The sequence below is a fragment of the Pagrus major genome, chromosome 3 (genome assembly GCF_040436345.1).
Source record: "Pagrus major chromosome 3, Pma_NU_1.0".
Lineage (NCBI taxonomy): Eukaryota > Metazoa > Chordata > Actinopteri > Spariformes > Sparidae > Pagrus > Pagrus major.
The window spans coordinates 17,735,350-17,751,555 of NC_133217.1; the positions used below are offsets into that span (position 1 = coordinate 17,735,350).

Below are 16,206 nucleotides of genomic sequence, written 5' to 3' on the forward strand. Positions count from 1 at the left end.
CTCTGATCAGCACGACCCCCAGTTCTGTTCTCATGGAAATCAGAGCCTGCCTCCCGGCCACACTTTCTGCTCAGATGCAAAGTTGAAGCGCATTCTCAGCCGGGACGGCAGATGATAATGATGTCTTGAAGGAGCTTGATCGTATCGCTTATTCCCTTTTTCTCTGTTTCTTTTTTCGACCGCACACTTTTTCTTGCCAACATGCTGGATTTGGCGCAGCGCATTGTTTTCTGCGCGCTGCTCGGCTCCGTTTACGCGTCGTGCCCTCCGCGCTGCGAGTGCTCGGAGGCGGCTCACACCGTGAAGTGCGTCTCCAGAGACCTGCGGAGTGTCCCGACCGGGATCCCCGGATACACCAGGAATCTGTTTATAACTGGGAACCAGATCAGTCGAATCGGTCCGGAGTCTTTTAAAGGGCTGGAGAATGTGACCAACCTGTCTCTGAGCAATAACAGGTAAGACTCTCCTGGGACTTTCTGGCATTATTGTAATTGTGATGCAAACTAATGATTCCTTTTCAGAGAGTCTGAAGAACAGTTTGCCTCAAAAGCAAAGTACTGTTTTGTCTTCAGTTGGTTCTCATTGTCTCTGAAAAATAGCAGCTAAGCAGATTTCAGGATTTTGGTAATGTGAAACTGGGTCGTTGCAGCTATCAAGGTTAATTCAGATGACAACCACATACAGTTTTATTTTAGTTTGTATCCAGATCTTGAGAAAATCAGTTCCTTTCTCACTTTTGTCTGCTCTCGTTTGTGATTTGAAAGTGAAAATGATCTGAATGGATCTCCTCAAATACAGAATCTCCGAGGTGGAATCCCACTCCTTCGCCGGGCTCCGCAACCTTCGCTCTCTGGACCTGAGCAACAACCAGCTGGCAGTCATCCACCCGGAGGCCTTCACCGTGCAGAACCAGTCCCTGCGGGAGCTCAACCTGAGCCGAGCCCTCTACAACCACTCCTCGGTGATGGACTTGGCCACCTCCCTCCGCTGGAGCTCCCTGGGAACCCTGAGGGGACTGGACCTCTCCCACAACACCCTCATCTATTTACCCTCACGCATCTTCTCCCACCTGACCAGCCTGCAGCGGCTCCAGCTTTCAAACAACTCCCTGGTGTCCATCCACAACTCCACCTTCTCAGGCTTGGAGCGTCTGGAGGAGCTCGACCTGACCCTCAACGCCCTCAAGACGGTGTCAGAGGAAGGCCTGCAGGAGCTGGACTCGCTGCCTGACACTACGCTTCTTCTTGGGGAGAACCCGTTCACATGCAAGTGTGGAATCGAACCTTTTGCTCTGTGGCTCAACAGATCACAGGGACGCATCAGAGACGCTGAGGACCTCATGTGCGCCTACCCAGTCAGCATGAGAAACACGTCCATGCTCGCCGCGGGCACGTTGACTCTGGGGTGCCACCAGAGGAACGCAGGGGCTGACCTCGCTTTGCAGACCTCTTACGTCTTCCTGGGTATAGTCCTGGGCTTCGTAGGCCTCATCTTCCTTTTCGTACTTTATCTCAACCGCAAGGGCATCAAGAAGCGGATCTACGACCTGCGTGACGCCTGCAGGGAGGTGTGGGAGGGCTACCACTACCGCTTCGAGATCGACTCCGGCCCCAGGTTATCACAGGTCTCATCGAGCGGTGAGATGTGAGCGGACAATCACCTCTGGGGTGTTTTCTAATGAAACTGACTCTTTTCTAATGCATTTATCAGTAGAAAAATGTAAAAATTGTACAGATTTGTCTGTAAATATATACATACGATAGAGTTAATAATCTTTCTGCCTTGTTGATAAAAGCATGCACTGCCCATCTTACTTCATTACTATTCATGCTCTTTTCATACAGGATATCTTGGATTTGTGTTTTCTTTGGAGTCAAGCGGACACGAATGTTGTAAAGTTCACTGATCGACTTTTCTTATATCCTTGCCTGCTCACAGCAAGTGCCTAAAGTCAGTTAGGTATTGTTTCGTAATCAATAGTGATCTGAGACGAACTCTTCATTCTACACGGCACATTCATTGTCCTGCTTCAGACCTTCTCAATATTTAGCTTGCGAAGAAGCAACAAAATGCTGCAATAAAGTCCCGACACTACAAAAACAAACCTCTGGGAATTGAAAGCACAATCACTCATTCATCTTTGAACCATTTCAAGCCCTTTGGTCCCTCCGTCAGTCAGCCCCCAGGGTGCCACAGAGGAATTAAGCCCCCAAAGCTTTTTTAAAGCCCTCCTAAATTCACCACTCTGCTCCTCTTTGGCTGTCGGATTGGAAGGAGGGGGGGACAATTCAGAGCAGACCAGCGGAAATCTCAAAGCCCCCTCTTTTTTTTTTCTTCCTGAAATGTTGCTTTGTTTCAACTCCTTGAGTTTTATTGTCAAAATGATGAGAACCAGTCGTGGGGCTGAGGCCGCTGAAAGCAATCTCCCTCCCTCCTTAAAGACAACAGCCGCTCTGGAGGCTCTTTGAAGGAAAAGTCTGGCGCTGCACGTTTTTCTGTTTAGGGGATTTTTTTCCAATGATAAGATACAGATGATTCTAAAACACCAGCTACATTGTTTCATTCAGCAGTTCGCTCTGACCAGTTCAGAGTTGAGTCTTATGAAAAAAGAAGGAATATGATCTTATCCTTATTGCACCTTTTATCCCTTTACAATTGGAGTTGTGCAAAGACAATTGTCTTTTTTAGTGGAAGATGTTTTCCAAGAGCAATTCCTGAAAGGTCCCACGAGGAACTTTTTGTTGAGTTGATTTTGGCGTACGGTACCACCAGACTACAGAGCAGCTTCTCTCCTCAGGCTGTAGGACTCGTCTTCATCCTCAGGACTCAGAATCTGACCTGGTGATAACTATAATAACTATTCAGAAATAGCTAATCTTCTCACTGATGGTTTGTTTAGATGGAGGTCATATACAGGGATCAAAATTTAAATAAGAGTGTTTCATAAACAGGTAAAAGCTCCTTGTAGTAGGTGTATCTCAGATACATTCTTTTCTCAGTCAAATCCCCAGCCTCACATTTCACAAGCATGTTTAAATTGAATTAAATCATAACCTGCATGCATCCCGTGGCTTCATGACAAAAGCAATTCCCTGCGGCCTTTTGATGCTACGAAGTGAGACGAACACAGACAGGGAGGGGGGATGGGGGGGGTGGGGGCGTTGGAGGTGGCAAACTGCCATTCCTTAAAGTGTTTATTGCCCAAATTGCTAGCTATCTGCGTATTTGGAATGAGGGAGCGGAGGCCTGGAGTTAACAGAAACAGCCTCCCATTGTTCGAAGCCAAAGTAGCATCTTCACTCCTATCAAGATGTTCTCTGAACTCCTCTGATAGCGATCCAGACATGTTTATAACGAGAGCCATTTTACTGCATGTGTTATGACAAAATAAAGCTTTAAAGAAGTCATGATGTCTGTATGCTCATTTAGCGCAAATGTAATCTTGTGTGTTATGAAAGAGCAGAAAAATGAATGCACTCATAACGTCGGGGAGACTCTAGGTATCATTTCACCGAGCTGCAGAACCACATTAAGCGGGGCATTTACTCGCTGAGGGGAAAACAATTGAGGCTCGTACGCTGACACAAAGGCTGGCTCGGACGGCGAGACGTCTGAAATAAGCTTTGTTTTCCAGCGCAGAGAGATGCCTTGTGATACTCATTCTCTTTCTGTCTTCACAGACGCCCATTATGCCGCCGCGTAATAGGATTCACTCATGATGACAAAGTCGAGCTCTCTGATCCGGCCATTGTTAAAGTGTCATCATTCTTAATAATTGCCTGTGAAAGAAAATCCCAGGAGAAGTTTTCATCTGCTATTACACAATGTGTCACAACCGGGGCACCACGCCGGCCACGGGTTATTGGTGTCAGTTAGCGTAACGGAGAGAAGAAAGATTATCCGCTGCATGTCATTACTTCCGTTTTCGCTCATTAAAGTGTGGATTAGGAGCCGTGGCCCTTTTTTTTTGTCTTTTTATGAGTCTGCCTGTTTGAAAAATATATGGTGTGTTTGCCATAGGCTGTGCGAGATTGCCTCAGCAGGAATGCAATGAAAAGAGAGGAACCCCACAAATACAGCCAGACGTTCTCCATTACTCCCAGTGCAAAAGAGAAGCTTGTTAAAAAACAGAAAAATTGCTCCAATTACAGAGTTCTCTCAGACTGTATGCTGTATCTTTGATTAAAATATCACATTTTTATCTCGACTTTGCTTGCCATGTCTTGTATTCCCACAAGCATTTGTTAGACCACTGAGGAAGCAGTTTATAAAACTTTAACAACTTTACGTTGCAGTATGTACAGCATGTGGTTTTGGCTATTTGAAAAGGCAAAATACATACTTGAAGTATTTCTTTTCACTTTTGAGAGAGTTCCTCTGGAGCACAGCAGGCCTTCTATTTTATACGCCTCCTGTCTCCGGGAACATCTTGGCGCCATTACATGGGTTTAATGGCCATGATAGGGAATATGCCTTAAAAGTGAACACCACATCTGTGAGGAATTGAACATGTTAAAAAGAGACCACAACAGTCAGCAGCATGACGACAGAGACAAAGTGGCATCTACCCCCCTCCACTGGCATAGTATGACAAACACAGCTGTCTCTCTCTCAGCTATGGACACGTCATCATTTACATTTGCCATCACCGAGTACTACACAGTCATCTGATACATTCTGCTTTACGTTTGGTTGCCCTCTTTTAAAACCGAAGCATGCACAGGACAGTGAAACAAAATCCAGTCTCCCTTATCTTCCTTTTCCTTCTTTGACAATGAACTTATTTGAGATCAATGAATTCATTCGCACAGTTTCCCGTATGCTGCCTATACATCATGTCCAAACAGTCTGGTCAGTGAAGGTGGCACCCAAACCGCAGGAGTGGTTCCAGTGGGGAAGAAGCCATTGTTCTGCTGTTCGCTTGATCAATGTGACTACTAGCGTTTGGCCCCGCTCACCATTAAAGCCAACTGGCCCCCCATTTATCTTTTCCGTAAAGGCCGGAGCTGACAAGCACTTAAGCACACATATCGCACACAGTACATGCACACACTCATACATGAATAACAGTACTTATTAAAACTTTATTCAGATTCTTAGTTACATCACTATCAGTAAAAGTCAGTCTTAAATCAAAATCATTTTTTGCTGACTTGTTCAAAATTCTAATTACCAAAAAGTAAAGTACAAGAAAATAAAGTACAATATCTGTTAGCGCTAAAAATAACTCATAACATCCCTTCACTTCAAACAGATCCACAGACATCCAACCAGCTGCAGGCCCAGTATTGTGGGTCAGGTCGCTGGTTAGTCCCACCTGTGATTGCAGCGCTCAGTACGTCACACCACAAGTTATTAAATGTTGTGATTCAAATCACTAGGCAACATACAGTGAGTGATGGGGTTACTGGAGGACTACTCATTGCTATTAGTTTAGACAGTCTGGCCGGTTTCCTTCACCACAACTGTCTGGGGCCATGAAAAAGAGACAACTAATGCTAGCAAGCAGCTAACACAACACTGACTGTGCAGGAGATGCGATGAGTCAGCAGGTGTTGAAATAATAATAATGTCTGGTGAAAATCAGAGCCAATGTTAGCAAGGTCAGCTAACTGGCTTCCACTTTCTGAGTGGAAGCTAGTTAGCTCAGGTTGCTGGCTTCAGGTAGAAAGAGGAATAGGCTACAAACTGACGGCTCGTTACAAATGGAGAAAAAACATTAGTATCAGAGTTTGGTTCTTCATTACTATGATGTGGTCCAGGAACAACTCAACTGTTATGCTCTCCTCATTGGTGACTTTAAAAAAAGTCCTTTGAGGCATGTCTTGCCACTCGGCAGCCATCTTGGCAACATCCCCGGGCAGTAATTTCAGGCTAACAAGACCAGGCGCCCATCTAAATGAATGGGGAGAGAGCCAGGACTTGACTTTCAACGGTCACCCGGACATAAAAACTGCATGTATCGTATCACAGGTCAAATGTGATGAAAAAAATGAAAAAAAACCAAACACTTAAATTTCATTGACCTTGCCCCAAAATAAGGTTTTTTCATTCCACAGGTTATCCTTCTACTATGCATGTGCACGATTTAACGCCACCATCTTCTTTTACAGCTCAATCCAGAGTGCCGTGATGTGCTGCTGTCAGGTCATCCCACCAGAACACTTAGTTTAATGTCTAATGTTTGAATAACCTCACCTTCCTTGGTAATCCTGTGCCTCAGCGTGATATCCTCCTCTTCCATGCCTATTGGACATCTGCAGCCAGAACTAATTGAGCTAAGTATTGCACTGAAGACAGTCAGAATTAGCGGCAAACATCATGGTGACTTAGTGACTATGAATCCATGAATTGAACTGAATGAAACAATCTGAAGTCTATATCACACTGAAGAAGCTGACTGCACATCTGCTCACAACACCAGCCCTAAAATGACTATGGCAGTCTACCCATGACAGTGCAGCTCTGCCATGGGAAATACCCGCCAAGAGGGATGTTTCCACAAATGTCCCAAAACAGTTTTATCCTCTTTTGAAGAATAGAGACATCTGCATTAAAGCTGCAGTATCATTATAGTTGAAACTTGCTTTGACAAAAAAGTGAGACGAATTTAAATTTCAATTTGACGTTAATAAAACCCACAATACAAATGGACTTGATTTGCGTTTAATTGCATAATCTATCAGTTCCACTTGGGAATACACACCACAGAGTTTGTACAACATGTATGTGTTCACATGTCATAATGGGATTCTTTATGCTCTTGAAATTTAAACAAAAACCTCCTGGAGCATAACCGCAATGGATCCCCAGACTCGCGGAAAATGAGAAACAAATGCTCTCAACAAAGTCCTGCCTCGTATGAAAGACAGGCTCATGTAGGCACTCCACCGCAACAATGCAGCTTTCCTCTGAAGTCTGCATGACCATGTCTCCATTGATCTTGAATTGACTACAACTGTAAATGGAGCAACAGCACAGCTCTGCCAGGGTTTATAGTCCCCCGCCTACACCCCCACGACTTCCCCTCCTCTGGGCCTCAGATCCCAGAGTGTCCTGAAGTCTTGTTGTTGGCTCTGCTGTTCTCCAGCTGGCCACGAATCAGTCTCTGGATCCATGTGGCTTGTCAGAAGTTTTGTTTTGTTGTTGCTGTGGTTGTTTATAGGAGGATGAGGTTGGGGAATTTTCAATTAGAGAGACATATTTCCTTGTGTCCCATCTTGCCCAATTCTCTCAAACTCTGAACGAGCCCCTCAAGCTGAGGCTCACATCGTGTGCTGAAATGTAAAGAAAAGGTAAGACTTCTCTGCTTTACGCTGTCGCAAAGGGAAGAACGCAGGATGAAGATAAATGATTCACTATGATTCATTAAAGAGTCTCTGCTCCGGTCGTCTCAGAGAAAAAGAATAAGGCCCGTGTAGCTGGTTGATTATAAATGGCCTTGACCCGTTTTAAAGAAAGGAGGAGATACTCACAACTCCTGCGCTACTTCATCATCTACTTCATGCATCAATGACTTGGGTTGGAATTGAGCAGAGAGCCGGGCAAATACGATGGCCAGCTGGAAAATGGAGTCATTTGAAGACCCTTGGGATCAAATCCCCCTCCAGTAGACCCACAGTGGTTCACGTACAAAGACAATAATAATTTATTGCTGGCTGTGGATATTCTTCTTTCTTTTAGTCAACGAACCCACAGAGAACAACCCAATCACCAGAGTGACTGTCGGCACTGTACATTTCTGCAAACCTTGGATATGTTACATTTCCAATGCTAAATTTGTACATTTCACACGGATATGTAAAAGCTTTACATTTCTTTTACATTTCTATACTTTCCAATTTCATGTTGTGACAACTCCGTGGTTAAAGTCTCGTTAGGTATAGGCCCAAAAACCAGTTGGTTAGAGTCCAGAAAAGTTCATGTTTTGGCTTAAAATAATTAACTAAATTACTTTTTCTGTTTGTTTGTTGTTGTTTTTTAACTGAAACATGTCTGCAAAAAGGTGTCTATAAAATGTCTAAACATCCCATTAAAAGTATCCAGTTTTGTTTCCCCAAAAACAACTGCAAAATGTCCAGATGTCCTGTTAATTATCTGGTTTTGTTGCCACAATGATGCCTACAATATGTCCCAGTTTCTTGTTAAATATATTCCACTTTGTTGCCCCAGAGAGGCAGCAAAATGTTCCGACCGTTCACTAAAACCATAGTTGACCAGTGGTCACTGGCTGATCTGAACAAAATATGATCCATATTGTAGAAAGGCTGATATGATACGTATGAAATGTACAAATTAAACATATGGTGGTTTGCTAGAAATGTACAATTCCAACATTTTCTTCTTGCGACTGGGCTGCAGCTAATTATTAACCAAGCGATAGTATTTTAACATGTGTCAGAGTTACTGTTTTGGTTTTTCTGCCCCACGCATCAACCTTGTTTCTAGCTGCAGAGGGCAAAAAAAAAAGTCTTACTGTGAGTTACCTGCCTAGCACAATAGGTAATCAGTTGGCAATTAGCTTTCAAATTTAGTGAAGCAACTAAACAACCAGATATTTTGCTCAAGAGATGTTGGAGACAAAAACAGAGCAAAACATTTGGTGGCCAGAAACACTTTTATAAATAAATTCTAATGTTGCTGCATGTGGATGTGTAAACAGGCAGTAGTTCGCTTCAGCATGCTCACCACATTTTTTAGCCTTCTTTGGAGATCTACCCCAAAATAGATAATGCCGTTTCAGGAGACAATTCTTTATTTATTCATTCATTTATTTTGGCCTGCACTTTGGTAGACATGGTTCCTTTGCAATGACTAACTGAAATAAAAAACACTTTACCTCCAGAAAAAGTGGTCTAGATAAACCGTTGGCTTTGTTGTAGTGATGTACTGTAGCTGTGTTCCCAGATCTCAGAATGATGACCAATGCACTGGAATGAGCTTCAGGACAGTGTTTGTTGTAAACTGAAGTGTGCAGAGTGCCGCCTGTCAGATGATGAATCCTTGAGCTGCTGGTGGAATGTGTTAGGTGTGAACTCTCCATAGGTAGTTTGACCTCTCGCCTTCCTGGAGGGAGGAGACTTAAGCTCATTATTATTACCTTCATTATTTCAAATGCTGGACCAGATGCCGGAGCGGGAGGGGGCCCAGCGCACCCAACGGGGACCTGAGGAACCTGATTGGTCAGGAAGAGAAGAACGGTTTGGAGGCCAAAGGGTAGATTCTTCCGGAGATGAGACACCATCTGCTGACTGTCTCTCTCTGACTCTACATCATCTTGCTACATATAGGACTTTGAGGTGATGATACTGCTCATTTTGGATGACACTGTCTTACACTAATATTAGACATCATGTAGTCCCTCCAAACAAAATGTAAGTAATAATAGTCTAGAATGTTATTTTTCTTTTGTAAATAAATCACTTTTAGTTAAACTATTTATGAAACCTTGGTCCCTCCCAATTCCAAGGTGAAGTCCAGCAGAGCGTCCTTCCTTTGAGAACTACTTTTTTGGACTGAGGTACGTTTATGACGGCTATTTTGCTGGTATATGATATATGTAGCAGCTAACACACTCCTTTAGCAGGTAACGTTAGCCCAAAGCTACCAAAGAACTGAGCTGGGGCATCAGCAACAAACTCCTGGCTAACAAACAAAGCACTGGTATGGTGGTAACTGAGGTACGTTTGCGACGGCTAGTTTCCTTGTATGTCGATATTTTGTTTCCAGGTGGCTTCCACTGCCACTGAGTGGCAAACAATCTGTTAATGTCTTTTAAAGGGCAAGCTAAGTGAGATTTCTTACTGACAACAAATCCTACTATAATTGATCTTACTGGCAAGCCAAAGCCTGATGTATCTCATTCCTCCTCCTCTACTATAGAGCTCCACTGTTGTCCAAAAACTATTGAACTCAAGCAGTGAGCCACACTGCTACACTGGGTTACCGGTGTTCCTTCATTATTCAATGACAAGGCTTGGGGCTGCAGACAGGGTAGGGAAGTCAGAGAGCATTGAGAGGTGAACAAACACATCATTGGATTTGGTCTTTCCACATGATTTGTTGCCAATAATAAAAATGTAAAATACAGAATGGCTTATCCTTAAATTGAGCAATTTGCAAGTTATGGTCGAAACTTTTGTTTAAAACATTTAAAAAATGAAATAACATTATATACAGAGTTTGAAGAAACAACAGCATTGCAGAGATGTCAACTAAAGTTAGCATGCTAACCAGCTACTCCTGGCTCGTCCTGTTTCGTGATACCCCTTTGTACCACAAGAGGCGTTGTCTCATAGTATAGCCCTGACAGTTTCAGCTGGGAGATGGAAAAGCGTTTACTATTTAGACTAATACAAAAAAAAGTCAAGAAAGGAGATATTTTACACCCATTAAACAGAAAAATACAAGCGTACACCATCTGTCTTTCACCAAGCTAAGACAAGCTTAATGTCCTCGTTAAAGTGAAACTCTCGCCAAAATGCAAACTAGTTGCATGTAACATGGAGGAGAGTAAAGTTGGAAAGCTCCTAAAACGTCGCACTCGGGGATCGACTCTTCTTGACTGGCAGAATGGCGGCGAGCTGAGCAAGCTACTGCTAGCGTGAGTTGTTCAAAAACCTTCTTTTTAGTAAACTCTGTGTTCACAAACAATGTTCTCAATGCTCGTGTTCATGTGTAGTGACCCTGGTGATGCTACGAGCAAAGTTTCATGTTGTGTCGAGTCTTCTTAGTGTTTTAAAAATAGCGATTTTGATGCTACCATAATGTTGCCCCTAGCACGCCATTGAAGATGATTTTGATCCGAAAACGAAAATACTGTAAATCTTAAAAGTGGCTTTTTCGTCGTAATTATGCTTTTAGACGAAGGTTTGTCTCGGGTTCCTTCACAAAAAAAGCCTAGGTTGCATTTTAGTGAGAGTTACACTTTAACTTACTGTAAAACTCAACAAAACAGTCTTAGTTTGTCTTCCCACATCACCTCTTCTTGGTCAAAAATGAATCCCCAATTCACCGAGTAACATGTTAAAATACTCTACAGCTCTACAGTTGTTTTCTCATCCAATGCGGGCAGACTCCTGTCAGCTAATAGGGCCACATGGCTCAATGGCTAACTGAGCTACTCGCTACAGTAAAGTATACTGAGCGGCAGTTAGCGGTTATGCTTTGAGTTTTGAGGCTGCCTTCAAATTCTGGCCATTTCTTGCAACCTTTGAAACATTACGATGACCGAAAGTGTAGTTGCATTCACTGAACTTCCATTTGCTCTAAAAAGTCAAGTGGAGCACGTCAACCTTGAGTTTGGAATATTTTATCACATATCTGTGGCCGTATAGTAAAGAACTGTAGGCTTGGTGTGCACAGCAAGCTAAAAAGGGGAGAAAAAGCTGTGTTTTTAGATTCAGGTGGCATAGGTGACTGTGTTACTGACCCGTCTCACGAATGCCCCTGCATTCTGCATAGCTCTGCACATAAATTAGATGACAATGGTGTTTGCCTTCTCCTCCATCATACCTCTTTGGTGGTCCCTGCACATACAGCTACAAATCTATCTTAGCACGCAGAAAGCTCACGAGCAGAGTGGAACCTGACACAGTGTGACCTTTACACCGAGTCAGGTCCCACTGAAGGCCACGCTCAAATGAGCGTGTCTTCCACTTGTCCACAGGTCACAAGTCTGCAGATCGAACACAGCAATTCCTTTGTTAAAGCAGCACAGATCAACATCATTAAGGCAGAACATGTGCACTTATGAGACATGATGCAGGCAGATTTTGCATTCAAATGAGAGAGATCATCCTCAAGGAGAAAAGAGGCGCCTACTTTGATGAATAGATCCCATTGTGATTTATGTCACCCTTGCATGTTTTGTGGAAGCTTTTTTAAAGCCTGCCTGTGTCATCAGGAGTATTGTTGCTGAAGCCAATGGAGAACTTTCTCCCGCTTTTACTTCTTGCTCATATGAATGTTGATAAGAGTAATGGAAAGAATTTAGAAAGGAGGAAACTGTTCCTAAAAAAAATCCTCTGCGCTATTTCCTTTGACAGGAAATTGTGTCTTTGATCTAAGCCACCACACTCATCTGGTCATCGCATGCGAGGTGTCACTCCTTCCTACGACGGAGAGGAGGAAATTTGCTATTGCCGCTCTGGCTCAAACGCTCAAGTGTCTAAAAGATGAAAAATAAGATTGTAAATTTGAATAAATCTGGGTATAAGAAGTTCAGCTGATGAGGGTATTCACAATAAGGGGAAAGTAGGACAGAGTGACGGATTAATTTGTCGTCCTTTTGTCTGCACTCGCATCCTGCTTCTGCTGGCACCAGGGGAGTGCCATTAATGAACACTATTGACCAAGCACAGTCTGGGAGGAAGATTCACACCTGCCAGACTACCAGGGAGTGTGTCCTTAGTGTGTGTGTGTCACCTACACTGATGATGTAAGAGGTCGTTTTCACATTGAGCATTCCACATGGTCCCAGATCAGTCAAACAGACGCAGGAAGCTGATGATATCACGCTTGCATGCAAATATGACATCATACATTTGGCTTATCGTTTCTCCCAGTTGCATCTCTCATGATATAGATTGTGGTATTGGTTTTGCAGTATGTGATTTATACCCTGCTAACAGAAGGTGGAAGCCTGCTGATGTTGATGTGTTGTTTGTCACAGTTAGGGTCGACTGCATCATTACTGCAGCGTGCCGCCTGGGTCTCTTCAGCGTCAGGGGGTATAGGAGGCATCATTAATAATATTAACAAGGCCATCAGAACTAACATGATCTTTCTCAAGGGCAGGTTTAACGCAGAGAGGAGAAATCTCAGCGTAACAAAGTAACTGTTTAATGTGTAAGAAGCTCTTTCTAGCAAAATAAAGCTACAGTTATTTGAGAGCGCAGCGCAGAGAGGTGGCAGAGAAGAAGAAAATCAACTGAACTCTTCTCTCCCAGTCACCCTGAAACCACAGCAGCACACACCTGTACACAATCACTTCATTAAGCACTGATTGGATGCAGACTGCAATAAATGCAAACCTCTCTGCTGCACACACATGCAGAGCAAGTAGCTTCAGGGCAGTTGGACTACTGTTGCTTTGACAGGGTTGCACACTTTGGCACACAGAAATGGCTTGTGGAGTTCATTTGGGGTAAGTTTTTGCTGCTTTTCCAAGTATGTGTTGAGTTACTGTTGGCTGTCCCATTTCTTCTGACCTTGATGTTTTGTCTTCTGTGCAGGATCTTGCTGATTTGCTTAGTTCAAGCAGAGCATGTACGCTGTTTGTGGGCTGCACAAGGTGAGCAGAGCACAAAGGTGTCAATGTCTCTTAGCAATGTGATGTGTAAGCTGTGCATTAATGGTCTTGTTTCTCTTGCAGCTCAAAGCTCTCAGAGACAAAACAGCAATGCATATGTTGGCTTTTCACAACAGCAGAGTGGACAAGGAAGACTTGCTAGTAACTATCCCCAGAATCAACTCAGACTGGCCTCAGCCCAGAGCAGCAGCAGCAGTTCTAGCCAGGGACTCTCCAGTCGAGGCTACACATACCCTCATTCACAACCAGCTCAAAGTGGCTACTCTTCAGTCATGTTGGCGCAGAGCAGCTCACTATCAAAACCTAACTGGCGACCAGCTAAGTCCAATCAAGTAAATGCACAAACTGTGCCAAAACAGTCTTTTGGCCTTTCTTCTGCTATTGCTAGTGGAAGTTCTGTGAGTAAGTACCATAAGAAACAGAATACCTTTACTGATGTTAGCAAGAAGAGGACTTGGCCAGTTAAGCAGGGTACAGCACATGTGTCCAGCAGTTCTGCTCAGAGTCCTAGAAGCATATCTACAGCACAGAAGGCTCCCAGTGCTGCTGCTACTTCAGCCAGTTACGGGCCAAGAAGCTATGCTCCTGTGAAGTCTTCAAGCCGGTTCAGTGCAGGTGCTCCAGCACTGCAGGAAGCCCCTGTGCAGATGCAGACATCAGCCACCGGCCGTGCCAGAAAAGTGTCGTCTTCACGTCGTAGCTCTAAAGCATCTAAACCTTCTCGTTTCTCACCACCTCAAAATGAGAGAAGCCTTAATAACCCCAGCCAGACTGATGCTGGAAACCGATACCAGAGCAAACTGTTTCAGCCAACTGGAGGAAGCATCCAAGCAAGCTACAAGCCTACTTCAATGTCTGGCATCGGCTCAAGCCATGTAAGTTACAGCCACTCCCTTCCAGCACACCAAAAACAAAATGCTGTGAACTTCCTCCCACGCAGCCTAGAGAAGCCAACAAGTCAGAGGTCAAGCTACGCTTCTGGGAGCAGCAGAACAGGAGCCTCTGGTCAGCGCTTCGCCCCAACCAGAACCTACGACATCCCTGACCGCTTCGGTGGCTTCGCTATCAGACGGCTGAAAGAGCCTGCTGACCAGGAGGTGAGCGTCAGGAAGCCACAGCAGCAGTCCTACCCTGCCTCTTCATGGCAGAGTGCATCTGTCAAACCGCAGCAGCAGGCCTACTCGGCTCCCTCGCAGCAGGCCTACCCTACCTCTTCATGGCAGAGTGCACCTCTCAAATCGCAGCAGGCCTACCCTACCGCTTCATGGCAGAGTGCACCTCTCAAATCGCAGCAGGCCTACCCTACCGCTTCATGGCAGAGTGCACCTCTCAAACCGCAGCAGCAGGCCTACTCGGCTCCCTCGCAGCAGCAGCAGGCCTACTCGGCTCCCTCGCAGCAGCAGCAGGCCTACTCGGCTCCCTCGCAGCAGCAGCAGGCCTACTCGGCTCCCTCGCAGCAGCAGCAGGCCTACTCGGCTCCCTCGCAGCAGCAGCAGGCCTACTCGGCTCCCTCGCAGCAGCAGCAGGCCTACTCGGCTCCCTCGCAGCAGCAGCAGGCCTACTCGGCTCCCTCGCAGCAGCAGCAGGCCTACTCGGCTCCCTCGCAGCAGAGTTCATCCTACAAGCCACAGGTCCAGAGTGTTCATCCTGAGAGCAAGTGGAAGAGGTTTAGGCCATCTGGAAAACTAAGTGAGTATCTGATTTATTTCTTGGTGTTATTTGCCTAAGCCTCGTTTCTAATGTCTCTGCTCTTCCAATAGGTGCAGCAGGTGTCACTGGATAAAGAATTTATTATTGTGTTTTTAAAAATGTTAATTAAAATCTTCTGACGTCAATCAACTTGTGTGTAGCTCTGTGCCAAAGCATGTGTGCATTTTGCTGTATACTTGGTGCCATCTAGTGTGCAAAATATGTGTTGCAAAAAATGGGTATAAAGTGCCCTCTTATCAGTCTTGTATCCTTTTTAAAAAAAACAACCAGGTCTATTTTAAAGCAACACAATGTAACTTGTGGAGAGGTGGTGTTCCATCCCAGCTTATCAAATACTAATGCTGTGGGTTGGTGTTTGACCTGAACTGCCAACACAAAGCATCAGTATCTGAACCTGGGGATGAGGCTCAACAATCAACTCTCCTCCACAAAGTTGGGTGGGTTTTTTTTTTTCTTGTTTTTTAAACAACTTGGCTCTGAACACTGTTTGGAACAAGGGCTTCTCAACTTGGCTAAACATTCTGATTTCTCAACATGTTGGGCGTTGAACTTTTAAAGTCCATGTTTTGGGGAAGACAAATGCAGACTTGAACTAAAACTTGCTGAAATGCAAGTCTGAACTTTTGACCCTAAAGATGAAAAATGCTTAATGCTGGTTTATCATTGACAAACATTGCAAATACTAGGGTGACAAGCTTTAGAATTTATAGCAGTGACTTAAGATGAAAATATTAAAGGGCAGAAAAGGTGTAATTTGCCTCAAGGGCAGATTAAATGAATTAATGAGGAGTTATTGTGGTACATAAAAGCTTTTCTACACATTCATTTACTTACACCATTATCTTCAAGGCCTAGATGAGTGGTGGTCTCACTGCACTGATGGACACCATGTCACTAAGACCTGAATAAATCCACCCTCTCAAGCCTTAGGCTGCATTGAGGTTTAATTCTTTATTTAAAAATTGGAGCCGATTTGACAGATTCATCCTTTGTCCACATTTAAATGAGAAAATAGGAATTTTAGGATTTTCAGACCTCAAATCTGAAGTTTTCTATTGGCTGTATTAAATGTTTAGAAACCTGGCCCAGCATTAAATATGTAAACATCAGTCACATGTTAATCTGTAGTCAAATGGGACAAAATGCTTGTCTGAATGGAAACTGCATTTATAACTGTTTTACAC

At 44.2% G+C, this 16,206-nt stretch overlaps 1 protein-coding gene and 1 long non-coding RNA gene across 2 annotated transcripts; both read left to right on the top strand.

The window, feature by feature from the left end:
• Positions 1 to 201: 201 nt before the first annotated feature.
• On the top strand, positions 202 to 1,648 carry LOC140994019 (trophoblast glycoprotein-like). The gene is made up of 2 exons (XM_073463588.1): positions 202 to 455; positions 799 to 1,648. Exons 1-2 carry the CDS (start codon positions 202 to 204, stop codon positions 1,646 to 1,648), a joined length of 1,104 nt encoding a protein of 367 aa, XP_073319689.1.
• Positions 1,649 to 14,854: 13,206 nt separating this feature from the next.
• LOC140993428 (uncharacterized) lies at positions 14,855 to 15,147 on the top strand. Its single transcript, XR_012178665.1, has 2 exons — positions 14,855 to 15,001; positions 15,073 to 15,147. It is a non-coding gene; the product is annotated as an uncharacterized lncRNA (long non-coding RNA).
• The last annotated feature ends 1,059 nt before the right edge of the window (positions 15,148 to 16,206 follow it).

Coding starts and splice junctions, on each gene's coding strand:
- LOC140994019 (XM_073463588.1), top strand. CDS start 202: ATGCTGGATTTGGCGCAGCGCATTGTTTTCTGCGCGCTGCTCGGCTCC. Junction 456..798: donor CTGTCTCTGAGCAATAACAG/GTAAGACTCTCC, acceptor CCTCAAATACAG/AATCTCCGAGGTGGAATCCC.